This window comes from Nicotiana tabacum, chromosome 24 (assembly GCF_000715075.1).
Source record: "Nicotiana tabacum cultivar K326 chromosome 24, ASM71507v2, whole genome shotgun sequence".
NCBI classification, from domain to species: Eukaryota; Viridiplantae; Streptophyta; class Magnoliopsida; order Solanales; family Solanaceae; genus Nicotiana; species Nicotiana tabacum.
This window is the reverse complement of record NC_134103.1, coordinates 109,421,713-109,448,834: the sequence shown is the minus strand read 5'-3', so window position 1 is coordinate 109,448,834 and position 27,122 is coordinate 109,421,713. Positions and strand designations below refer to the sequence as shown.

The following is a 27,122-nucleotide window of genomic DNA, read 5'->3' as shown; positions in this document are numbered from 1 at the left end:
ATATTCATCGAATATAGAGATGAAGCGTTCGGGTACAGATTGTGGGATCCTACAAAGAAGAAGGTCATTAGAAGCAAATATATAATCTTTCAAGAAAGTGAAGTTGGAGCTGTAGGTGATCAATTATAGAAGACAAAGAATGGTATAATCCCTAACCTTGTTACCATTCCTTCTTCTTCTAACTATCTCACAAGTGCAGAAAGTTCGACCGATGAGGTTGCCGAGCAGGGGAGGCAACCTGATGAAGTTATTGAGCAGGAGGAGCAACTTGATGATGGTGTCGAGCAAGTGGAGCACCCCACTAAGGAAGAAGAACAACCTCAACCTATGAGGAGATCAGAGAGGCCAAGGGTAGAGTCATGTAGGTACCCTTCCACAGAGTATGTCCTCATCAGTGATGAAGGGGAGCCAGAAAGTCTTACGGAGGTGTTGTCCCATCCATAAAAGAACCAGTGGATGAAAGCCATACAAGAAGAGATGGAATCTCTACAGAAAAATGGCATATACAATCTAGTTGAACTTCCAAAGGGTAAAAGACCACCCAAATGCAAATGGGTCTTTAAACTCAAGAAAGATGGAAATGGAAAACTGATCAGATACAAAGCTCGATTGGTGGTAAAAGACTTCGAGCAGAAGAAAGGTATTAATTTTGACGAAAGTTTCTCACTTGTTGTCAAAATGACTTCTATTCGAACAATCATGAGCTTAACAGCTAGCTTAGATCTTGAAGTGGAGCAGTTGGACATGAAAACTGCATTTCTTCACGGAGATTTGGAAGAGGAGATCTATATGGAGCAGCCAGAAGGATTTGAAGTAGCTGAAAGGAAACACATGGTGTGCAAACTGAATAAGAGTCTTTATGGCTTGAAGCAAATACCAAGGCAGTGGTACAAGAAGTTTGACTCATTCATGAAAAGTCAAACTTACACAAAGACATATTCTGATCTATGTGTATACTTCAAAAGATTTTCTAACAACAACTTTATTATTTTGTTGTTGTATGTGGATGACACGTTAATTGTAGGAAAAAATAAGGGGCTGATCGCAAAGTTGAAGGGAGATTTGTCCAAGTCATTTGATATGAAGGACTTGAGCCCAACACAACAAATTCTAGGTATGAAGATAGTTAGAGAGAGAACAAGCAGAAAGTTGTGGCTGTCTTAGGAGAAGTACATTGAACGCGTACTGGAACGCTTCAACATGAAGAATGCTAATCCAGTCAGCACACCTATTGCTAGTTATCTGAAGTTAAGCAAGAAGATGTGTCCTACAACAATGGAGGAAAAGGGAAGCATGACCAAAGTTCCTTATTCCTATGTCGTCGGAATTTTGATGTATTCAATAGTATGCACTAGACCTGATATTACTCACACAGTTGGTGTTGTTAGCAGATTTCTTGAAAATCCTGGAAAAGAAGACTGGGAAGCAGTCAAGTGGATACTCAGGTACCTGAGAGGTACCATAGGAGATTGTTTGTGCTTTGGAGGTTCTGATCCAATCTTGAAAGGCTATACAGATGTTGATATGGCATATGACATTGATAACAGAAAATCCACTATTGGATATTTGTTTACATTTTCAGGGGGAGCTATATTATCATGGCAGTCAAAGTTGTAAAAGTGTGCCACACTCTCTACAACTGAAGCGGAGTATATTACCGCTATTGAAGCTGGCAAAGAGATGATATGGTTCAAACGGTTCCTTCAATAGCTTGGATTGCATCAGAAGGAGTATGTTGTCTATTGTGACAGTCAAAGTGCAATAGACCTTAGCAAGAACTCCATGTACCATGCAAGGACCAAACACATCGACGTGAGATATCACTGGATTCGAGAAATGGTAGAGAATGAATCTCTAAAAGTCTTGAAGATTTCTACAAGTGAGAATCCCGCAGATATGCTGACCAAGGTGGTACCAAGAGACAAGTTCGAATTGTGCAAAGAACTTGTCGGCATGCACTCAAGCTAGAAGTCTAATGTTACCTCCTTCAGGTGAATGGGTCTGGGGGAGGGGAGATTTATGGGGTCCATACCCATTAATAGAAAAAAGAAAAGAAATGGAATCTAATGATGGCAAGAGCAAGTTTCAGAGTTGGCAACCAATCTGCACTACAAATTGCATAGTGCAAGTTTTAAAGTGAGATCTAATCTTCCGATTTGTTAATTGGGGCAGTCATTCCCTCTGTATAAGGAGAGCTTCAACTCTCATTTTATACACCAATCTCAGAGGAAAAATATATCTGAGAGTTAGAAAGAAAGAGTGAAGTTTCACATACAGGGTATAAGAAATAGTCTGTGAGAAAAATAGAGAGTGAGCGATATTGTAGTGAGGTGGGAATATCAAAAGAGGGTTATTTCTTTTGAGTGTTATAGTGGTTTTTGGAGTATTTTACTCGGACCTACAAAGTGTAAAAATTTCTTGCTATAGTGATATCAGTTGCTCATCTCGGGGTCATGGTTTTTTCCCTTATTCAAAAAGGTTTTCCACGTAAAAATCTTGGTGTCGTTGTCACTCTTTCATTCTTGTTAATTACCGTATCTCGGTGCTACGTTATTATTCCGCTTTTATTACAGTGAATATTATTTTTGAGAGAGTTTATTCCTAACAACCGGTATCAGAGCACAAGTTCTGCTCGCTCACAGAAGTACTATTCACTATTGGTAGTACTATATTCGGTGAAAAAAAATATCCGGAGTAAAGTACGAGGTATCAAAATTCAACGGAGATAACGGTTTCTCAACATGGCAAAGAAGAATGAGGGATTTGCTCATTCAACAAGGATTACACAAGGTACTAGATGTGCCAAAAAGCTTGATACCATGAAAGTTGAGGATTGGGCTGACTTGGATGAAATGGCTGCTATTGCAATCAAGTTGCACTTATCAAGTGATATGGTAAATAACATCATTGATGGAGACACCGCACGTGGCATTTGGACAAGGTTGGAAAGCCTATACATATCCAAAACGCTGACAAATAAATTATACGGCCTATATATTCTGGGAGCTGAGTGTTAATGGCTCTACTCCAATACGTCCTTCAGTCTGAAGATTGTTGCCTCACAATTGAAGAATCTCTAAACTACTTCTACCGCGAGGGCCGGGCTTCTAACAAATCCATCGGACCTTTGGAAATCAGGGTCGTCGCAATTGGAACTTTTGACAAGCTCATGGACTACTGCATTAGCTTAGGTGCTTCCATGAATCAATATAAGACACCCATTTGTGTGAAATATGCACCCCTTGTTGAGCTATTGAACTCTAGGGTCGTGTCCAGTTACTTCAGTCCCATGTGTCCAAAATGGGTTCCTGGCTACAAGAAATGGGACAACACAATTTAAATGTCAAGATTTCCCTGCTGGTCGCTTCATTCACTATCCAAAAAAAAAAGACAACCATTTGTGGATTGTTTTAGTTATCAAAATCATCCTAGTTAAGTCTTTCATGAACATGGTATGGAGTATTTGTCACAAATAAAATACGGAACTTGTTATTTCTACAATGGTTTTATTGTGTTGAGGAGTTTAGCGCAGACATATATGAGAAGAAGTTAAAAAGAAAGGAGGGTTTGGTAGACACTTTTAGTGCGGGTTAAATGGGCTTAACCCATATTTTATCCAATCAAAAAGAATCACTCACACAATCCGTGTAATTTTCAGGGGGGGGAAAAGACGTGTAATGTTGGCGGGTTGGACTGGCGATAAGGAAAAATCAAATTTTGCCAGCACTAGGCCTAATTTCCAGTCTCATGGCATATTGCATAAGTTTACAAGTCATGGGTAGTGAGAAACAACCCTGTACCAAGTAGTAGTACAAAACTTATATTAACAGTAACTCTTTAGAGAAACCTACTGCAGAAGTGTTAAAAGACTGAACTGGCAAATTTTTAAAAGCTTTAAAAGGAAAGATTCCCGAATCCCGATTACCAAGGAAATACTATAAGAGAAAGACTTGTAAGTTGCAACCTGAAGAACAAAATAAGATAACTGATTCTTAGAATCAATCAAGGATTTGCTAAATTCTTTCACACGTTTCTACGTAAGCAAGCTTTGTTTGTCTGTACAGTTGATGGTATGAACATCATTTGCTAGTTCACCCTTTAACATGTAGAGCCTATTTTTTTCCTCTTTTCCTTTACCAAAAAAAAAAAAAAAAAAATTGTAAGCATTCCAATGTATGTTTCACATAACACTGCAAATGAAAAGAAGATAGAGAGATTGCTATAATGACCTAACTTTAGCTTGCAGCTCAGAGCGAAGCAATTCCTGCAAATCTGCCTTCCGAGTCTTAGACACCCCATATATTTTTAGTTGATTTGCCATGTCCCTGAGTTGAACCACTGTCATATTATAGATATCTTCAATCCAAGGTGATGGTCTAATAGATGACATGGGAGAAACAATTTTAACATTATCAGCATTAGAGTCATCATAGGAGCTAGAGCTGTGAATGACCGGAGGCTCGTGACTTGTTCTTCCATGTGATTTTACCAACCTATTCTGAACATTTCTCTGATCTTTATTCTCTTGGATGTCTGGTCCACTGAATTTACTCCTCTTTCTCCAGTGGAACTGAGAAGTTGCACTAATATCTGCAAAACCAGCAGCTCTTTTGGCTCCAGCCAGTTGAGTTTTCTTGATGGTATTGTCCCCATAACCATCACCTCCCCTCTTTAGCTTTTTTAGTGACTTGCTTCTGTCATTCCTTTTAGATTTCAGCAGATTTGGCAATGAGTCATCTATAATACAATCAGTTTTCAGTACACACAACTTCTTGCCCCTTTATTCCAGATATAGACTTAATGCTGGCCATGTTTATCTTTACAAACTGCTTTGATGTTTTCTTATCATGAATCTGAACAGCCTTGACTCCTTTGTGTGTTCGTTTGCTGCTATACTCTTTGGCTTCTTGTTCTGAAGCATGTCTGTTCTCCAGAGTTGTTTCTGCAGGCTGTCAAAGAACTTTTTCACCTTTTCTGATTGAAAGGTCTCAAATAAGCAACTAAAGACATCATCTTAAAGTAGTTTATTCGTGCTTCGACTTTAATTGAGAACTGCAACATTAAGGAATATTAGCAATCTAAAAATCTGAACCGCTAAATTTAGGAGAAAAGTTTATCATATAAAAATTCAAACTCTTTTGTTCTAAATACCGAGAAGGATGATGAGCGACATCTGAACTGGGATTCATAAGTTCGATCCCAACTACTCCCTCCGTTCTAATACATGTGACATTGTTCCCTTATTAGTCCATTTCAAAATAAATGATACATTTCTATATTTGGAAATAGTTCTACCAAACTTCACTTTACCTCAATGAGAAACTTTTAATAACCACACAAATGTTATGGCTAAATGGCATGTTTAAGACCACAAGTTTCAAAAGTCTTTGCCTTTCTTAAACTCTGTATTGAGTCAAAATACATCACATAACATGGTACACATGGAGTAACTGGGATTGGGATGTAGTTGATTGATTGACATTTTGTTTCTAATCCTCTGGGAATCTGAACTCTAATTGTTAAGAACTTTTAGACACTCTAAAAGTTTGGTTTTCTCATTGGTGATTCCTCACTTGAAGCAGAGATGCCAAGACTGTGTTATAGGCCTGAACAGTGCAACCATCCTTGAATTCTACAGTATTCATATCCTTTGTGTGATTGTCTATTGCTTCCATTTTGGTAAGACCTTCTTCAGGCAGGTTTGAACTTCTAACACCATTGTACAACAACTTCATCATTCACTAATTGCAACAAAAATGATAGTATTTTCTTTTGACTTCAAGAACTTGCCATGTTGAAGACATTATAGGCATTTGTAATTTGAGCATAAGTTCCATATGTAACATATGACATACAGTGTTCCGATGCCACAAGCACTGTGGATATAACTTATAAGTAAGCACCAAATATTTTGTACTACCTAAAGAGCATGTACAGACTAAAGTCAACAAATAAGAACATGTGATATTGCAAACCTGTTCATTCTCATTCTTTAAGGCCCTTAGCAAACTTTCCAGGTTATCAATCTTTTTATGTAATACAGCAAAGCACATATCATACGATCCCTTATCAGCACAAGCACAAACCAGTTGGCTCTGGAGCATCAGTATTTCATCTTCAAGTTCAGCAATTTCTGAATAAGCTTTCGTAATTAGTATCTTTAATACTTGCAGACAAGATATCTCATTTAAAGCATCTTGCTCGATCACGTCTGTGAATTAAAATAGATGAGGTATGTCAAATAAAAAGAATAATAAAAGAGCTATATATGAGAATTTTATGACCTTACCAAGCCATGGATCGAAATACAAGTTATACTGCCAACAGTTTGCTGGATAACAGCTCTCATCTGTGACAGAATTAAAGACTAAATAAGTCAGGACATTAAACTAGAGGGATTTGTCCATCCATTTCAGCAGTTCTTCTACCCAAAAAAAAATAATAATCATGAAATCCAATTAGGATAATAGAATATCAAACCTTGATTTTCAGGTGGACTCCAAATAGATGAATCCATCTCCTTAAGAAATTCCACCCTGATGCATAGACAAAAACAAATGATTAATTTACTGGCTTAAGAGAATACAAGTAAAACAGTACAACAACAACAACCCAGGGTCTGGGGAGGGTAGTGCGTACGCAGATCTTACCCCTACCCTGGGGTAGAGAGGCTATTTCCGATAGACCATCAGCTCCCTCCCTCCAAGAACTCTCCACCTTGCTCTTGGGGTGACTCGAATCCACAACCTCTTGGTTGGAAGTCGAGGGTGCTCACCACTAGAGCAACTCACTAGAGAATACAAGTAAAACAGTATGGTTCAAATTTTAGTACATGTCATAAGCTGATGACTGCAACACCATCACACTTCAAAAGTTAAATCACCAAAATCAACATACAAAACTGCACATTCCCATTGAAAAATCAATGGCCTCTGATGAGAAGTAAAAACTAAATAAGGTATGGCAAGGTGTTTTAATGTTAAAAAGATTGTTTTCTTTTTTTTTAGTTTTGCTCACTGAGTACCACTTCCATCTTTTTATCATCTGGAGTCATACAATTCAATTCATAAATCTACATATCAAGCAGAATCTTTCCCGTATTAGCTTAAAACATTATCACCATTGTGTTCTAGAGAGAACAACATATGCACTTAATTAAGTTGACTTGAGCTTCTACTCTTAATTTGTTCCATTGAACTTCTAAGCTGACTTCCATGTATTATAGAGACAATCAGGGGCGGATCCAGCCCTTTGCTACCGGGTTCATTTGAACCCAGTATTTTCGACGCGGAGCATAAATTTATGTGCAAAAATTCATTAAAATTGTAATACATAATGGATATGAACCCGTAACTTTAAAAATATAATCGGTTCAACGCTCAAGACATTAATGGTTGAACGCACAGAGTTTAAATTCTGGATCCGCTCCGAAGACTATGACATCTGCACTTAATTCTATTGAATTCTGACTTCTGTACTTCCTTAGTACAATTGAATTATGAGGTCCCTAAATTATTGTGGAGTTGTATCTAATTCTAATCTCCAACATCTGAAGCCTCATATCCACAACCGCTCAAAAACCTCATTTAAAAACTAGAAACAGGTTCTCTTTTTCTTGTGTAAATTACCTACTACTATCAGATCAGGGGAACTACATCGGGAGTTAGCGTTCTAACTATAATAGTCACAGAATTAACGAAACAAAACTACAACCCAGGAATTGGAAAAAAAGAAAAAGAAAAAAGATTCATGATCAGAATCAACAGTACTCTTACACATGATCAACAGTACTCTTATACATGCAGATTTTTGAAATGGTAAACACTAAAACACACACAAAAATTCTTAAGAATTCTTATGCTTTTGAAGGCTCGAAAGCATTAATAGAAGACAATGAAAATTCAAATGCAAAAACGTCATCTCTTTTCAAAAATTAGAAGGATGTTAAGAATAAAATGGAAAAATTAACACTTAAGTAGTACATGCACAATACGGTAACGGAAAGACAATTTAGAAACTTTAGCTTCCAAAGAAAGCTAAATGTACCAAAAGAGCTCTTGAAATTCCTCTGTTTTCTTGAAGCAGATAATGAAAGCAATCTAGGGTTTGAGGAAGAAGCATTTTGTAAGTGTAGTAGTTGTAACTAACTAAAGCAAGAAATGGCGACGTGGGAGTAATTCGAATTCGAAGGGTCGATTTATGTAGAAATGAATATCCTCTATAATACGTGGAAGATTCAGGGCCCATATCCGGTCCTTTTCAAGTGGACTACCGGAAAAATGTCCCCATTTTTACTTGAACATCATAATTCAAATTGTTAGGGGGTGGAAAATAAAAGTTAATGATAAATTATTGTTAAAATAGTTTGAATGTTGATACTTTGTGCTTAAATTTTTTGAATTATATTTTTTAATTTTCTCATATTTGATTGATTGTGTTACCAAAAATAAGAAAAATATTTTTTAAAACTCTTTCTCAACCTTTCTCCCCCTACTCCCATCTCCACCTCGACCTCGTGCTTTCTAACTCCCCACCCCCCCCCCCAAAACACACACTCTCATGCCCACTTCCTTCTTGCCAACCCCACCCTCCAACATCGTCATCGCTGCTCTGGCCCCAAGCCCTCGACCTACCACCCTCCCTCGCATTTACCCATTTCGTCTCATATACTTTTGCTTAAATTATATATTTTTCAAAAATATTTTCTGCTACCTAACCAATTATTAGAAAATAAGTCAAAAAATTACTTATTTTTCAAAAAAATATTTTTCAAGGAAAACTTTTTTTTCATACCAAACACATATTAAATGTCAAGTTAAAATAGTGTGTCATAAAAGGTTATTAACCACTTCCGTTTGTTTCTTTCTTATAATAACTAAAAGACAGGCAAAAAGAGGAAGGATTGAAGTTCACACCAGAACCACGATCAAAATCACTGCTTGGGGATTGGGTAAAGTCCTCGTGGGTACGTATTATATTTTGATTTTAGCTCTTCTTTTCTTGTCTGATCTACTTTTTAATTTTACTCTTTTGCCCTTTCTTTCTATTTTTCCTTTTCTTTCTATCCTTTTGCATTCAATTCGATTAATTCTCAAATTTCATGATAACAAATCGATTAACCAATTTATGATTTTTCTTTGTTTTGGCACTATAAATTTGTTTCACTATAAATAATTTACGTGACTAACATGATGAGACTTTCTCAGATATTTTTATCAAAATCAAATATTGCTTAATCAGATTTTGGAAAAATGCATAAGTACCCCTGGACTATAGCCGGATTTCTAACTACACACTTAAATTTTACAGGGATTCTATTACCCCCTAAATTATTTTAAAACGGAATAAATTTACCTTTAAAATGTCACAACCATACCTATGCTGTGTGGTGGAGTACACGCGCCTCAATTTTTTTACAACTAAAATTAATTTTTTTTTTTCAGTTTTATCAATCTTCTCCTTTCTTTCTCTATCCTTCTCTCGCCTCCATTATCAACAACCCCAAAATCACCATTATCATAGCTGCTTCACCACACACAATATTTTTACCACCTCCAAAAGAAAATTTTGACTTCCACCATTTTTATTTTCACATATTATCGCACTCCCCCCCATAACCATAAAACTTAATTACATTAAAACAGACATAATTTCAACTAATTAATGCCCGGTCAATTAGAGTACAACATAAAAGAAAGATAGATCTATTAATCCTTGAGAACTTATTAGAGGATAGTACAAAAATAAAAATCTTGAATCGTTATCTTAGTGGGTTTGATACTCTCAAGCTTTAGAGTTGTCAAACCATCATTATTTTCATATTTTAAATCAATAGTTGATAGTTTTTATTGGGTCTTTATTGTTGCTGCAAAATTGGAATGTACGGATAAAAATAAAAGTGAAGGAAGACGAAAATGATGAGCTGGACTCCATTTTTTCCGGCGAGGAGTTCGCCGAAGTTTTTGTTCCCTTATAGTGGCCGGAAATAAATAAATATTTAGAGATTGTATTATTAATAAAATATAACTAATTGTAAAATATCCAATGGTAAAAAGATATACGTAGACATTTAATAAAATTTGAAGGCAGTTTAATGCTCTCACACGCCTCCAAAAAAATAAACACACTTTATGTGCCACGTCATCTCTCAAGGGGATGTTTATTCTATTTTAAAATAATTCAGGGGAATAATAGGACCCCGCAAAATTTAAGTGTATAATTGAAAATCCGACTATAGCTCAGAGGTACTTATGCATTTTCCAATCAGATTTTCGTTCCAATCATATTATTGAACTTTGCTCTCCAACTTTTTTATTACAAAATATTTTTTTTGGGTAAGCGGTTCACATATAAAAATTAATCATATGTTGTAAGAATTTTTGATATTTTCGTGCTTCCTTTTGCACAAAAATCTGCGAAAGTTTCAGTTTTTATGGCATTAAATAATCATTAACATTCTTTTTCCCCTCTTTGTTTTGAATGTTGACGGCAAGAACTGACTATTAGCAATTTACTTTTCCTCTTTGTTTTGATCTTTGACGGCAAGAGCTGAATAATTTAAGGCAATATTATTCTATAGTTGTACAGATCTTATAATTGATAATTAATGAAATAAAATATAAATTTAGATTAAAAAATTATAGTTTATCTCTTCGGATAATGTTCAAAATTAGTAATAATTTAAGTCATAAACACTAACTTTTTTCACATCAGTTGATATTATGTCAAGCATTAACTTTACGTTAAAGTCAGTGGTACAGAATTCGCCTCTATTGGAGATGGCTAATATTATGGGTGTTTAACGGGCGGGCTGGGACGGGCTAGACATAAAAAAAATAGCCCGTTCGTTTAACATTGCGGGCTGTATTTTTCGGGTTTTTTTTGTCAGTTCGGGTTCGGGCTTAGCGGGCTGTTAGTGGGCTGTTAGCGGGCCGTGATTTTTTTTTTTTAAAGTAAATTTTATTTTTCTTATTCAATGTTATTGATACTTAAGTGTTTGAAAACTTTTAAGGCTTAGAATTAAACTTTAAAGTATGAAGTTTGAAGTTTGAAGTTTGAAGTTTAAAGTTTTAAATTTGAAATTTGAATTTTATAATTTTAAAATTGAAATTTAAAAGTAAGTGACTACAAAAAATTATTTAATAAGGCCAATAGGCAATATGTAAGGATCAAGCTCCGAAGACTTTCATTTGATATTCTTATTGAATAATATATAATACTTCAAATTAAGTTGCAAGTTCTTTTTTGATTTTGTTATTTTTGAACTTGCAAATTAAAAGTTTACAATAATTATAAAATAAAAAAAAAAAAAGAAATAGTACATCACATGCTTTGCATCATTTTTGTAAGTTCATCCATGTCTAACATGAGGTTCTTGGTTTCCGGCATTGGTTGAATCAGCACCATAAACCATTATATCTCCAATTTCTTGGTCCTCCGCTTCATCTACCGCGTCACGCCCTTGATTTCGTCGTTATGATCTTATCCAATCTCTGAAGCACACTAGAATTTTCAAAGCGTTGCTACCAAATGAATGACGGGTATCTCCTAGTTGGTGCCTTGCTTGGCTAAATGCGCTCTTTGATGCGACTATTGAAATCGACACATTTAGCACGTCTCGAGCTATGGCCGAAAGAACAGGAAGTTTATTTGAGTTGCTCCTCCACCAACCCAGTGGTAGAAATTCCTTTGTGCGGGGCTCTGCTGACTTTTGCAAGTAGAATTGAAGTTCATCAATATTCCTACTATTGGTTTGTTGATGCTCCCCTAGTGTAGACCAAATCAAATAATCTTCAACATCATCATTAGCATCCAAAGCACCGGTCCCAGATATTGAAACTGAACTTGAAGGAATATTTGCATCTACAACAGAAGAAGTATCAGCAATATTAGCATAATAATTATATAATATTTCTAAATGTTTGTATAGATCAGAAATACAAGTGTCAATATCAGGAGTTTCAGTTGGTCCATTAAAAAAAACAATTTTTTTTTTTAAAAAAAAACGTTAAAAAACGGGCTGAACCGGGTTGTAGCCCGTTAACAACTCGTTAATGGGTTAACGGGCTGAACCGGGTTGTAGCCCTTTAATAACCCGTTAACGGGCTTAGCGGGTTCCGGTGCACCGGTATCAAAAAACTGTTCGTTTGAAATCCGCTCCCCGCCCAACCCGTCCCAGCCCGCCTCCCCACGCTACAATACCGGGTTGAATCGGGTTGAACTGGGCTGTAAACGGATTAGCCCGACCCGATTAACAGATATAGTTAATATTTTCCATCACTCAACTTGAGGGGAGCGTAGAAATACTACAGTGATTGTTGCGGCAGAAGTTGGTACTTGATTGTATGCATTGAGGAATTATACATTGTTAGCTACTAGAAGGTTAGTGTGTAAGTAGGAGTAGCTAAAAATAATTATCATAATAGTTAGCAATGTATATAAAGACATAGTGTGTACACGTGAATTAATGAAGGTATTATTTTCTCATAAGCCTCCTTTTTAGGTTAAGGATCCAGCTAAGGCTGTCCAACGGGACGGGACGTCCCGACCCGTCCCATTTAATTTTAAACGGGATGGGCCCATGTTAAACGGAACACGGGATGGGACGGGATGGCCATTTCGTCCCATTTATCCCGTCCTATTTCGCCCCGTTTCATCCCATCCTGTCCCGTCCTGTCCCGTTTATCCTGCTTTTTAAGGTTTTTCTAAGACTACAGTTAGAAATAAATTTTTTTAAATTTCAAACCGAATATCTTCAGTATATTCGTTGTGTATTTTTCACTTAGATTGTAAAGTGTCTATCACATCTGATATAGGTCATAGTCCTAATGGTAACTGTTACATGTCATTGGGTTGATCATCACTTGAACATGCAAAAATGTATTATTGGTTATAAATTTGTTGATTCAAAACACACTGGAGCATATATTGCAACTACTGTTCTATAAATACTTGATTTTTATGGACTCATTGATAAAGTTTTAACTATCACCTTAGATAATGCTTCTGCTAACACAACTGCAGCAACTAGCTTAAGAACTAGACTTTGTCCAATTAATCCGATAATTTTTCATATTAGATGTGCATGCCATATTTTTAACTTGGTTGTAAAAGATGGTATGAATTTATTTTCTGATGTTTGTAGTAAAGTACAACATACTTGCGGCTATATTTTTCGTGCTAATAAAGCGAGTAGAATTCGTGAATTTGCTCAATAATGTGCTAGTGCTAACCTTCCATATAGAAAAGTTCCAAAAGATATTTGTACTAGGTGGAATTCTACTTATGAAATGCTTAAAGTTGCTTATGATTATCAGGTGCCTATACAAAAGGTATTTAATATGCATAATGGTATCCCCGCTGATCAAATTGTTGATTCTGATTGGGATTAGATCAAAGAGCTTACTAAATTTTTTGAAAAATTTTATTATGCTACGAAATAATTTTCTGGTATATGTTATCCTACTATTACACAAATATTATGGTATATTTGTGGAATTTCTGTTGTATTTGGTAAGTATAAAACTAATCCAACTTATGCACCAACCATTAATGAAATGATTGCAAAATTTAAAAAGTATTTTTTCTCTATTCCCCAAGTTTATTTAATTTCTACTATACTTAACCCATCTTTAAAATTAAGAGGTGCAAAGGGACTTGTTCGTAAAATTTATGAGAATTTAGCAATTCAAGAAAATGAACAACTATCTCTCGAAGAATGCCAAGCTAACATATATTCTTATGTTAGATCAATGTTTGATAAATATAAATCTATGAAAACAACATGTGGTGAAACTACTCCTTCTACTTCTAAGTCTAGAGTAGAAGTTCTATGGGAAAATATGGATGATATAACAGGTTTTGATTCCTCTATTGATGATGAACTTGATTCTTATCTTAATCAAGGATTGGAAAGTATTAAAGACGAAGAAGGCAACGAACAACTTTTGGCATGGTGGAGGGAGCGTGGCAAGGCTTTTCCAACACTTTTAATAATGGCCCGAGATATCCTTGCTATTCAAGCATCATCAGTAGCATCGGAGAGTGCTTTTAACGCGGCAAGATTTCAAATCGGAGATTATAGACATTCATTAGCGGAGGACAGCCTAGAGATTTCCGTATTATTCAGAGATTGGACTAATTCAGAAAGAAGAAATCTTGGTTTTGAAAAATTAACCACTAGGGAAGAAGAAGAATACAATGAGATACTTAGCACTGGGAGTGATGACGGCATGGAACTCATGGAACATCAATCAATATTGCCAATTCCAGAACAATGTCCGAGAGAAATTATAGATAAGTTACAACGAAGTTATATAGGAACTTATAAATATTAGTATGATAATTTGTAATTGGCTACTAAGAGGCCTAGTTCAAACAGAACCCTTCCTAGAAGGTGGCTGCGTAGATTAGGTGCTTTTCAAAAGAACTATATTTGTATGTGAGATTTGAAAGTTCTATTAATAAAATAAAAGGCTCTAAGCGTTGAATTTGTTTTATGAATTGTCTTACACTCTTACTTAGTTACTTAATGGCTTGAAATTATATTAAATAAATTATAACTCTATTATAAATTTATAATTACTAGAATATTTCATTACAAGTCTTTTGTTTTAATATTTTATAATTCTTTACTTAGTTTCCTAATATTCGTTTAATTTTTAAGTTTATTAAATAAGTCAAAAAACTAGATGTTGCAAACTTTAAAAACTTAGTCATTGTCAAAATAATATCCGTTGCCAAACTCAATGCTTAAATAATTTTTTTTTAAAAACGGCACTTAAGTCCCGCGAACCCGTCTCGTCCCGTCCCACCCCGTTTGTTAGCGGGATGGGATGGGCCTACCGTTCGTCCCGTCCCGTCCCGTCCTGTCCCATCCCGTTTGTTAGCAGGACGGGATGGGCCTACCGTTTTGTCCCGTTTGTTCCATCCCGTTTCGTCCCGTCCCGCCACCGTCCTGGCTAAATGTCGTCCCGTCCCGTCTCGTCCCGTTAATTTTGTCCCGTCCCGTCCCGCCCCATCCCGTTAGACAACCATAGATCCAGCTAGATTCACCCCTTAAAAATATTTTTACTTCTGAGCTTAATCTATATTATATTAAAAGCACGAAGGCCGTAAGCAAAATGTCGTTCGCCTTTTTTACCCTTTAAAAATATAATTCACATTAGAATAAATAGTCATTTAACTAATATTTGAGAATTTAAAATAAATTATAACTTTATTTAATAAATCTTCCCTTATTTTAACTATATAAGAAGTCCTAATATTTAGGACTTTAAGTTCAAATACGATTAACTTTCTATAAATTATTTATATTTTAAATTAATGAGCTTTAATTTACACGTTATTTTAAATTTTGATAATATTGCTATTTGTGTATTTGTTTTTATTTTATTTTGTTAGAGTTAGAACGATTGTGTTCTATAATTAGATATCACAACTAATTTGTTTAGTGATTTTGATTATCATGAACCAATACTTAAAGAGTTAGGACAAGGCAAACACTGAGTCCGCCACTTTAATTTAAAGATTTTTATGATCCTTCTGTTCAAAAAATAGTGTTTTAAATTTCTTAAATATTTTAAACTATTAGTATTTCTTTCCAATACTTTATTTCACAAAACAGGGGTTTACAACTTAGATCTGTTTATTCTATTTTCTTTTGAATATTATTGCTTGTGCTTATGATTTTTTCTAATATTTAGGAGTTTAAATCAACTAAATTATGTGCATTAAATTCTTTATTATCTGAATATATAAAAGATTCTCATATTAAATACTTTGTATAAAAAAATTTCTTATTTGAATTATGTAATATAATTTATTTTTTTTGCAAAAAAAAAAGTAATCTAAAATTCCAAGGCGAAGTCCACAAAGAATAAGTGAGAACTAACTTTTATTAAAGTCGATAATATTAAGAGACACTCCTTTAATATTTAACGATATTTAGGTTCTCAGATTCTAAGTCTTTTTCTTTATAAATATATACGATATCTAAATTTCTTTTTTTGCAAGATGTTCTATCTCATATCAATTAAGGATCTTATTAGTTCATTTTCTTGCCTATATTTTATAACTATAATTACTAATAGTTATACCAGCTCAAATGGCTAGCCACCTAAATAGAATCGATATATATCATTTTCAGAAACTTTTACTATCTTTAGTTTATATTTAATAACTCAAATACATTGATTAATAATATTTATATAATCGTAAAAAAAATTATACTTATTGATATAGGGTATACGTGCAACGTGCGTACCCTGAGACTAGTTAATTCTAATAGCACATGCACTTTTTTATTCTTTCATTTTCTCTTTTGTCATTGAAGACGATTTTAATTTTAATATTTTTTAAATCAACAAGGAGCATTTTTTCAAATTTATTGCTTTTGGAAGGAGCACATGCAAATCACTGTCTAAACAAAAAATAATTTTTTTTTCGATAGATATAAAATAAAAGGATTAACTAGTATATACACTCGACACTCGTGTCTTCTAGCATTTCCTCGCATATTGCAAGAGACGTCGTTAGGGTTTTTATTTTCGCACTTGATTTCTAGCTAGTTTTTTTGTTGCTTTCTAATCTTTTTCATAAAGAAAAAAGTAAGTAGACTGCGTATTGCTAGGAATAATATATAGCCACCAGAAGGTTTGAGAAATTTGATTGAGTGATCTTTTGAGTGTTATAAGTATAATTAAGTAATTTTTATGTTACAAGTAAAAAAAAATGACTTTATTATGTAATTTTGGATAGTTAGATGTCCATTTGAATAATAGACTCTTTTGTTATATTTTGATATTACCTAGAGGCTAGATCTGTCTAATAATGGTCGCTTGCTTCTCTTTGTTAGCTAAGTGACTAAGTGTCATCATTCTTTTTGAAAATAATTATGTATCTTCTTATTTTGTTGGACCGCCATATAAAGTATGGAGATCTTTAAATTCTGCTTAAAGAGGAAAGAAAATAAATATAATTCTTGTGTTTGCAATAATACACTGACTAAAATAATTTATCCTGAGTTTCTTTTAAATATAACGTAGTAACTAAAGTTGAATGTCTCATCTCATTGAAACTTACCCAAATAACTCATGCGAATTGCCAAATCAGATAACATTTGTTATGAAGTTTAGACTGTATAGTAATCAAAACTGGTAAAATATTAAATATTTTCAATAATGTAATAGGTGAGGTGATTAGCTTGGCTCACTATTTAATAGCCTTTAGATCTTTAGTTCACTTATTGCTTTCCTTCTTTACAAAAATATAAGCATCACAAAATCAAACATTTCAACAGGTTTGAGCAAAGTTTATACACGAAAGTCTAAGATAACAAAATTAAAATATAATTAACAAATCGTAACGGTCGAATACTACAGTTTTTTCAATACTTTTTATTGTTAAATGTTTCTGCCTATTTTATTATTGCATGATCCAACGAACTTGTGGTGAAATTTCAGTTCATTAAGATGGAAGTTTACCACACAAAATATGTGAATTCCCTTCAAAACCTATATGTATTAAAAATTCAAAATTAGACTATCTTTTCTTTCACATGCAAATAATGGAGAAAATATACAGCTAAAAAAGCGTCGAAGAGATTGGATCACCCTGAATTATTGAAGAGCCGTCCGACTTCTCAGTGTCCAAATAGAAAAAGTTTTTATTTTGGTAAGACTTGTCTTATCCTAATATATCTAAATAATAAATGCATGCCTAACAAAACTAAAACTCTGCTTCTTCAGAAAAGGATTTGGTTGGTAGACGCTTCTTTTTAGTGATCTATATATAGCGCACTACATTACATAAGAAGTTAGCTCTGCCATAATAATCTCCTAAGTGTTGGTTGGGACGTGTGGGGAAGAAAAGGAAGAAGAGGCACAGATTGACATTGCTCTCTTCTTCCACTTTCATACATTCCCCACAAAAGTTCCCAAACATACACACACACACTCATCAAAACAAAATAAAAAATCACCCTCCAAATTTTCAAGAAATAAATCTTGAAATCTGCTGAGAATAGGGTTGTCGATTCAATCTATCTTGATGAGATTTTTCTAGTCGATTAAAAAAAAAAAGACTAGTAGTATCCACAAGAGGGTACATTCAAAATCAAGAACCAATCATGTTGTCAGCACAATCAGAGAAACAGGCTTTTTTCATTGCCACACTTATAACCTTTTGGTATTCCTCAAACATAGGAGTCCTTCTCCTTAACAAATTATTGTTATCAAACTATGGATTTAAATTCCCAATTTTTCTAACAATGTGTCACATGACAGCTTGTGCTGTTCTTAGCTATGTATCCATTGTTTTCCTCAAGATTGCACCTTTTCAGAGGATTAAATCAAGATCCCAATTTTTCAGAATTGCTACTCTCAGTATTGTCTTTTGTGGGTCTGTTGTGGGTGGCAATATTTCTTTAAGGTATCTGCCTGTTTCGTTCAATCAGGCTGTTGGTGCCACAACCCCATTTTTCACTGCATTGTTTGCTTATTTGATCACTCGAAAGCAAGAAGCTTGGATCACTTATGGTTGCCTTGTTCCTGTTGTTACTGGGGTTATAATTGCTAGTGGGGTATGTTTATAACCTACTAACTTATTTTTCTTGAATTATTTAATTGCTTGTTACTTACGAGATCTTTACACAAATACATAGCACGTATATATAGAATACCTGGTTATGCACATATTATACTTGAATTATAGATATATTATACATGTGTCAGCTATTTTATTTTAAGCGGTTTGGTGGGCAGCTATTTAGATTATTTATCTTGTTACACTTTGCGTTATCTCTAACTATGGTTGTGTAGAAAAGGAACTTTTTCTTAATTTTCCTACCTTTTTAGGTCAATCTTTCCCGATTAAAGATGATCTACACTTCTTATCAAAAGTCTGATTTTCTTTCCGAAGTCTAGATTAACTGCTTGAGGTTAGATATGAGAATTTATGGATGCTCATATCGATACCATATACCGCCTCAACAATCAGAGGTGGATATAAAAACTAAATTTGATTAAAGTTGATGCTCATATCTCAAGAGTTTGCTTTTCTTTTCTATGGAAATTATGTTACTTTCACATTCTGTTTCAATTGTCATACAGATCACTTCTTTCTTTTTTAACTGATAGTGTCTTCCCTTGATGTCTGAATTGAAGATAATAAAAGAAATTGACTTTGTACGGCATTTTCTGAGTAGAATCTGTCTTGATGACATATATACAGCGTCCACCACTAGAAAATAAATATACTTTCAGCAATTCAGAGATTCTTAATTTCTCATAATTTAGTTTAAGATTTTATTCACTAAGAAAGTGATACTACTAGTTATACTGATTTCTTTACATGGTCTTTTTGTGTTGTGTTATACTTGAAGTTTATAAAGCCTACCAAATCTTTGTCTATTGTTGTTGAAATCAGTTCTGTAACTGTAATTATGGCCAATATTTTGGCTAATGGAGTCCATCTCACATAAACATAAGCATCTTTGCAAAGTGTAGATTATGTTGACAATATTCTTTGGGACCCAAAAATATTGCATTATGTGGTGGACATCATTTGCACAAGTTGTATCTCTTCTTTTACACCTAAGAGGCCAAGGCTTTTTTGCCTATAAAAGGGAAGACAATTAGTTCATTTTAGAAAAACCAACATGACTTGTCTTCAATTCTTGTTTCTTCCTTTCTTCTTTTATTAAGAGTGTTTTGTATGAGAGTTAGTGTTGGGAAGCACTTGTGTGAACCCTTTCTTTCTTTGGAATGATCTTGTGAGGTTATTCTCTTAGGGTATTTGGGATTAATTAGAGTGTTTACTCTAATTTTGTATTCTCTTTTGTACTCTTATTGTTATAGTAAATTGCTCCTCTCCGCTTGTGGACGTATGTCACTTTGACCGAACCACGTTAAATTTGTGTCTTCTTTATCTACTTTAATTGTCGTTGTTATCAACTTCCATTGTCTTTGTTATTTCCATTATACCGTTGTTTGGCTATATTCCGCACTACCCGGGTTCCCGATCCTAACAGTAACCAAGTTGAAAAGTTTCCAGTATTTTTTGAGTGAAGAACTTGGCAACTAGTTAACATCATATATAATCCCTATTAATCAGGGAGTTATGAGAATTTGAGGAGCTTTCTTTCTTTATATGCTAATAAGAATCTTAATTAATTCGTGGCAGGGCGAGCCAAGCTTCCACCTTTATGGATTTCTAATGTGCATAGGTGCAACTGCTGCTAGAGCCTTTAAGTCTGTTCTTCAGGGTGTCCTTCTTTCTTCTGAAGGGTAAGTACTTTAATCTATTTATATCTCATTTTGTTGTTCCATAGAAGGGGAGCCTTGTCGTAACCATGTGACCAGGAGGTCACGGGTTCAAGCCGTGGAAACAGGCTCTTGCAGAAATGCAGGGTAAGACTGCGTACAATACACCCTTGTGGTCCGTACCTTTCCCGGACCCCCGCATAGCGGGAGCTTAGTGCACCGGGCTGCCCTTTCTTTTCTTTTTCTTTTTTCTGTTGTTCCATTGATACATTAGTGTAACCTGCTGTTGTTTTTCAGGGAAAAACTGAACTCAATGAATCTCCTGCTCTACATGTCACCCATTGCTGTTCTCGTGTTATTGCCTGCTACACTCGTTATGGAGCCCAACGTTATAGATGTCACTACGACACTCGCGACAGAACATAGGTTCCTTGGCTTACTTATTTTGGTTAATTCTGCAATGGCATATGGTGCCAACTTGTTGAACTTTTTGGTGACTAAGCATACCAGTGCATTGACACTCCAGGTTCGCGCTATACCTCTCTTTTCCTCCTGCCTTCTCCCTCTTTTTCCCCCTCTAATTGGTAGTGTTATGTGGCAAAAGAAAGATGCACAATGATAACTGAGGGGTATGGTGGAATGGTTGAAATCCTTTCACCCTTAATAAGAAGTGTCGGGTTCAAGCCCAGGAGTAGAGGACCTATAGCATTTGCCACTAGACCATTTCGTCAGTAACATAATTTCACCCTTAATAAGAAGTCTCGAATTCGAGCCCAGGAGTAGAGAACCTGTAGCATTGGCCGTTATAGACCATTTCGTCATTAGCATATGTCTTTGCTCTCTAACTTGCCATATGTCTTTAGACTTCATAAGAAAGATCACGCTTAGTCTCACGCCAAGGTTAATTTTCTAAATTCGTTGTTTAAACACGAGACTTCTAAATATGCTTTTTCAACTTCAACTTAAAATTTCTATAAACTTCAACCAAATATTGTCCAAACACCTACTATATTTTTCATTAATGGTTCTAAAGTTGTACCGTCGTTTTTCATGCTAATCTGCAATGTACATTGCCTTCACTTGATGTTTAACATCTTTAATTATCTGTTGCCTGCTATAGGTCCTAGGCAATGCAAAAGGAGCAGTGGCTGTTGTTATCTCCATACTTATATTCCAAAATCCAGTAACTTTTATTGGAATCGCGGGCTATACAATGACAGTGATGGGAGTTGTTGCTTATGGAGAATCCAAAAGAAGGCACAAATGAGTTGAAATCAGGCCCCTTTCTTCTTTTTCTTCAAGGTTAGATGTGGGGTAGAGTTAGGATGAAATAGAGATTTCTCCTTTGCAATTTTGTAGCACATAGACAGAGGAAATATTGGTAAAGGGAACAGAGAGGAAAATTGAGGTGCATTCTTCTGTTGTATTCTTTTTTTATCCAAAGGGTATTCTACAGATGTCTCTGATTGTTATGTTGTTACATTAAAGTAATAAAATGTCTCGTTGGTTTTCTGGTTAATTTCCCTATAAATCTTCAGCTGCTGATGAGATTTTTAGGACTGCAATTTTTGAAATACATATGGAACTACCACATCCTGTACATATTATGTGTTTTAATGTATTTGCACTCTCGAAGAAAAACATTTAATAGCCTTAATCATAAGAGTATGTTTGGCAAAAAAGTATTCCAATAACAAATTACTTATCGTTTTTCTTTAACATTGAATAAACAAATTTAGTTTATTAAACCGACTAATATTTGGAACCGGAGAGAGTGAAATTCAGGTCGCCTAATACACCGGGGTATTAAATTCCTTATGCTGCCATTGAACTCTTGTTTTCTGTGTTAGAATTCCAGTAAACAAATTTTCCGAATCTCTTGGTTAACTTGGGAGATTTTATAATTTCTATTGCAAAACCGAAATGCCAAACTTTCTGACTGCAACCGAGGCTGAGGTGTAGAGACAAATAATTTCAGGATAGTACCTAATCCAAGGCTTCTCATATGAAGAATGTATATTGTCCAAGGATTAAAGGAGTCAACTAACGTAATTGAATGTCATATGAATGGTAAGTTTTGACAAATAGAGTTATCCATGTTGGGATTAGTTACTAGTTCGAATTTGATATAAATTTATATTTTTTGGGAATTGGTGTTCCTATCTATTAATATTGTGTTGGCAAATACTTGTCAAAAAGCATTTGTAACTAATCGTGTAGGGGATTTTGGTTTATTATTAGGAATTTTAGGCCTTTATTGGATAACAAAGAGTTTCAAATTTAGGGATTTATTAGAAATATTCAACAACTTGATTTATAATAATGAAGACGATTTTATTTCAGCTCTTATACATGCTGCTACTATGGTAGGGGCGGGAATTTTTCTTGTAGCTCGGCTTCTTCCTCTTTTCAGAGTTATACCTTACATAATGTATTTGATCTCGGTTATAGGATTAATAACAATATTATTAGGAGCTACTTTAGCTCATGCTCAAAAAGACATTAAGAGAGGTTTAGCCTATTCCACAATGTTTCAATTGGGTTATATGATGTTAGCTCTAGGTATGGGGTCTTATCAAAGCGCTTTATTTCATTTGACTACTCATGTTTATTCCAAAGCATTATTATATTTAGGATCCGGATCCATTATTCATTCAATGGAAACCTTGTTGGACATTCTCCGGCTAAAAGCCGGAATATGGGTCTTATGGGAGGTTTAAGAAAACATATACTACCAATTACCAAAATCACATTTTTATTAGGTACACTTTCTCTTTGTGGTATTCCACCGTTTTTGGTCCAAAGATGAAATACCTATGCTTGAGAGATAGAAAGTACTCGATAAAATAGTCAAAGTATGTACAAACACAAGGAGTGAAACAGAATAAGAATGTAACACTACCATGCAGCTCAGGTACTGTTAAAGACGGCGAGCAAGAAAATAAACTGATATCCATAGAGAGTTTTAAATAGACAAACGCAGCTGAATGGAGCTCAATAGCAGAAACAAGTAAAGAGGGTATGTAGAATTTTGGTAGTAAATAAAAAGGGCAGCCCGATGTACTAAGCTCCCGCTATGCGCGGGGTCCGAGGAAGGACCGGACCATAAGGGTCTATTGTATGCAGTCTTACCCTGCATTTTTGCAAGAGACTGTTTCCACGCTTGAACCCGTGACCTTCTGGTCACATGGAAGCAACTTTACCAGTTACGCCAAGGCTCCCCTTCAAATATTTGGTAGTAAATCTCAACCAAATTAAGAGATGCAGAAAAAATTCGAGCTCTACTGCTCGGGAAGAAAAACTACAGTAAACTCCGCGTTTCTCTCAATTACATGACTTGCCAGCTATTCAAACTGATATAGAACGGAAGCAAGATCCTAAGTTGCTTTGAGTTTCACATATCGCGGTAAAAAATATGCTAGGCTACTACATTTTCAAAAATCTATGATGTATATAGTTAGAAGGGCAAAATCTCATGAACCTCTTTCACAGAGTGAGATTCCGTCATGTTATATTACTGAGCTTTCTTGAAGGATCTTGATGATGACAGTAGGTACCTTCTTTCCTGTAAGAAGGCAAAAGTATCAATAATGAGAATAAATATACGTGGACTATTTTGACTTTCATCATGAACATTTCAAAAAAAAAAAAAATTCGATTAGTGGGAAAGGCACTAGCACAAAAGGGACCAAAACCTAAGTTGCTCGGACACGGGTGCAGATGTCCGACATGGGTGCAGATCTAGAGGTCGGATCCTTCGAAATGTAAATTCCTATTCGGGAATACGGATCTAGTACGGATACGGGTGCGAAGATCTGGCTAAAAATAATTCAATAAAATAAAAATATATCTCTAAATTATAAAAAAAATTGTGGAATACTTACGTTGACGTATAGCTTGAAAGTGTGAATTTATTTTTTATTCTCAAGTTGTAGATAAGTAAAGGATTGATTTGCTAGATAAGGTATATGCTATTCTCTTCAAATTTATCCTAGTTTTGGTTCTGATTTCGGGAATCAAATTGTATCTCGTCTCGAATTTTTTCTTCCGTCGTGATCAAAGTACCCAAAATTGTTTGACCATATCCGGTACGGATACCATACCACACCCATACTAGTGTCGTGTCGACACGGGTGCGGCACCTAAACTGCCGTGTCAGAGCAACTTAGACCAAAACAACTACACTTTAGTAGTGAAGGTACTTCATCTGTCACTAACTATATTGGGTAATTGCCAACCAAAAATATTTCTCATGCTTTACTATGCCATTGTTTCATTCTACTCATGTCAAATGGTTTCAAGTGAACTTGGATCAAAGTCACAAGCCTAACCAATTCATAACAATCATCATGAAAGTACATAAACGACTAGCTTCATACCTCATCTGAGCTACGCATGCTTAAAGATCTTCATGCTGAGCCAATGGAAATATATTTTCACAACAAGGATGGGAAGTGTTAAAGGAACCAGAAAGCAATAGTATCTGTAACAGGAAAAAATATCTCAACTCAAGGGTGCAAATCATCTACTTACAGCTAAAAAAGGATCATCTACTTGTACCAACAGAAAGCGTGATATTTTGGGGAATAATTCAAAGATCATGTATCCCTCACGAAAAGGGATCGAAAGAATGCATTGCATTTCTCATGAAAAGGGAAGAAGCATATTTACATGCCAACAGTTGAAACATGAGATATTCATGCTACATAGCCTTATTAAGCAGTACATATTTATTAATGATTTGATTTTAGCACAATGATTATATTAGGTTAACAACCATCACAAAATAGAATCACATCTTGTTGAATCCTCATTTCCAAATACTAGTTCCAGTCATTCACCTCCATTCACACTCATGTCATAACCATTATTACTAAAGAAGCATAATTAAGTAACTGAAGTCTCTTGTATAACTAAAGTACTTAATTAAGATAAATGAAATCAACTATGACAAAATAATCAAGCCAGGTAACACCTAAACAAAAAATGTCCGACGTCTAGGAGGGGGAATCACCAGTCTGATAATTCCAAATCAAAGGCTTTCAATTGTCTAATATAACATTGTAAAAAGTAGGATGGAAAAAAAAAGCATTTCGTTTCCACATTACTCCGATGCACATGTAGCTGGTTGGGAAGAGATCCACATAAAAAACTTAATATGTGTTCAATTTTTACTGAAACCACAGGTTTGCAAATTTTAAACTAAGCTCGAGAATTGAGTGGTATCTTACTGTAGAACTATTACTACCTTGCATCCTGAAGCAGCAAATTTTTTAAATTAAAACATTTAATCAAAACAATATTGTAAGGCAAGAACAATGCATTTCGACCAGGGCAGCACTTTCGCAGTAATCTGAACACAGAGTTCCAAAGAGAACTTCTCCAACGAACGACTTAAAGTATCTCTTCATTTATTCGATAAGGAAAAGATGAAAAGGATTCGAACACAGGACCTCACCAGTACTATGAACCCGATTAAAGTATCTCTTCATTGTTTCAAATTGGGAAATACGAAAATTGGTATACAGCAAAAATTTCACAAATGTGAAAGCAAGGTCTTCTAGAGAAGGAATTCTTGCAGAATTATCTCTAATGAAAATAGGATTCAAACTAGTTCTTCCACCACAAAATTTTCCATTATCAACATGTCAGACTCGTCAATTATACACTAAATGCAAAATTTTCTATTAAGATCTATCCGTGTGAGTATGCAAAGTTTTTGCAGCTAAGAATTTCTCAGTCAGGTGTGGGGGTCCATTTACCACCTTGCTTGTGTTCTTCCTTTTATTTTTTATTTTTTGGGGTTCTTCCTTTTATTTAAGTTTCCAAATTGGAAAAGTGAAACGTATCCCTTGATAGGGACTGTTTAAAGCAGACAGGTGATCATGCACAGAGTGCCACTTGAATCATGCAATTCAAACGCACTCGGAGTTCAGCTTTGAAAAATGAATAATAAATGTGCTCATGACGAAACCAGAAGCTCCTTGGTCCTCGGACTCCATTCAAAATTTTCCAACACCCATTTTCTCAATGAATAAGTTGCTCCAACCTGAAGGAGATTGCTGAGGTTTCCTAGAGGAATATTCTTAACATCTCTGAAAATATTGGTCATACTCCTTATCTTTTTCTATCTACGATGACATGGAGCTACCATTGCTAGATTCAGTTGAATCATACCACAACAAATTCAATTGCGTCTTTTTTTGATATACTGCACACCTGCTAGATTTCAGTTTTTTTTTCTTTTTTTCTGTGTGTATGTTAGAGTTAAGGCCTTCACAAGCCTCTTCTACCGTACTCCACAATCCTCCCCCCCCCCTCTTTTGGTGGTTAGTAGTAGCATGGGATCAATATCATGGTACTTAGAACATAAATATGTCAAGTGCAGTACTGTCCACTCTGTAATACTAGTCGATGCAATAAGCGGAACTCATGAAAGCTCTGCCGAAATGAAGAAGACCAATGAACAACTGTTACCACAGACAAACCACACATGCTATCCGGAGTAACAAATCCTAAAATATGGTGAACAATAATAGAAGAACATTTATAAAGTAATCAAACAATGTCAGTTAATGTCCCAAATCACTATCTCTAAACTCCTTCCCTCAGTTCAGTTCTCAATATACAAATAATGCTGTAACGTCAAGGTCTGTTCTCAGCCCCTAAATTCAAACATAATTTTATCTAATTAATCAGTATCCAGGGTATTTAAAAAGGAATATGTAAGACAAAATAGGTCACTTTTAACAGTAAAAATGAAAGATAGATAAGCAAAGAATGGAAATTCACCTGTCATTTTGGATGGCTGCAAGGATGGGGTTATCAAATGGCGGAAGTAACTTGGACACTATAGCAGCA

General features: G+C 35.0%; 2 protein-coding genes across 4 annotated transcripts; one reads left to right on the top strand and one right to left on the bottom strand.

Moving 5' to 3' along the window:
* Positions 1-3,977: 3,977 nt before the first annotated feature.
* Positions 3,978-8,230, bottom strand: LOC107784904 (uncharacterized). Of its 3 annotated transcripts, none has more exons than XM_075248013.1 (6): positions 8,047-8,230; positions 6,640-6,790; positions 6,481-6,536; positions 6,290-6,349; positions 5,976-6,211; positions 3,978-4,949 (listed from the first exon to the last, which is right to left on the bottom strand). In XM_075248013.1, exons 3-6 carry the CDS (start codon positions 6,515-6,517, stop codon positions 4,749-4,751), a joined length of 534 nt encoding a protein of 177 aa, XP_075104114.1. In that variant the 5' UTR covers positions 6,518-6,536; positions 6,640-6,790; positions 8,047-8,230; the 3' UTR covers positions 3,978-4,748. The 3 variants fall into 3 exon arrangements, with proteins under 3 accessions (XP_075104114.1, XP_075104115.1, XP_016461584.1); XM_075248014.1 differs by having other exon boundaries at positions 6,651-6,790; XM_016606098.2 differs by lacking the exon at positions 6,640-6,790 and having other exon boundaries at positions 8,047-8,229.
* A 9,497-nt stretch (positions 8,231-17,727) lies between these two features.
* LOC107815822 (UDP-URONIC ACID TRANSPORTER 1-like) lies at positions 17,728-21,780 on the top strand. The gene is made up of 4 exons (XM_016641461.2): positions 17,728-18,580; positions 20,182-20,285; positions 20,559-20,787; positions 21,382-21,780. Exons 1-4 carry the CDS (start codon positions 18,128-18,130, stop codon positions 21,526-21,528), a joined length of 933 nt encoding a protein of 310 aa, XP_016496947.2. The 5' UTR covers positions 17,728-18,127; the 3' UTR covers positions 21,529-21,780.
* Positions 21,781-27,122: the final 5,342 nt, after the last annotated feature.

Excerpts from the sequence above, each read along its gene's own strand:
- LOC107784904 (XM_075248013.1), bottom strand. The coding sequence starts at position 6,517 with ATGGATTCATCTATTTGGAGTCCACCTGAAAATCAAG. Across the intron at positions 6,350-6,480 it reads GAGTCCACCTGAAAATCAAG|ATGAGAGCTGTTATCCAGCA; the intron begins GTTTGATATTCT and ends ATTCTGTCACAG. Across the intron at positions 4,950-5,975 it reads TAAAGAATGAGAATGAACAG|CCTGCAGAAACAACTCTGGA; the intron begins GTTTGCAATATC and ends GTTCTTTGACAG.
- LOC107815822 (XM_016641461.2), top strand. The coding sequence starts at position 18,128 with ATGTTGTCAGCACAATCAGAGAAACAGGCTTTTTTCATTGCCACACTT. Across the intron at positions 18,581-20,181 it reads GGGTTATAATTGCTAGTGGG|GGCGAGCCAAGCTTCCACCT; the intron begins GTATGTTTATAA and ends AATTCGTGGCAG. Across the intron at positions 20,286-20,558 it reads GTCCTTCTTTCTTCTGAAGG|GGAAAAACTGAACTCAATGA; the intron begins GTAAGTACTTTA and ends GTTGTTTTTCAG.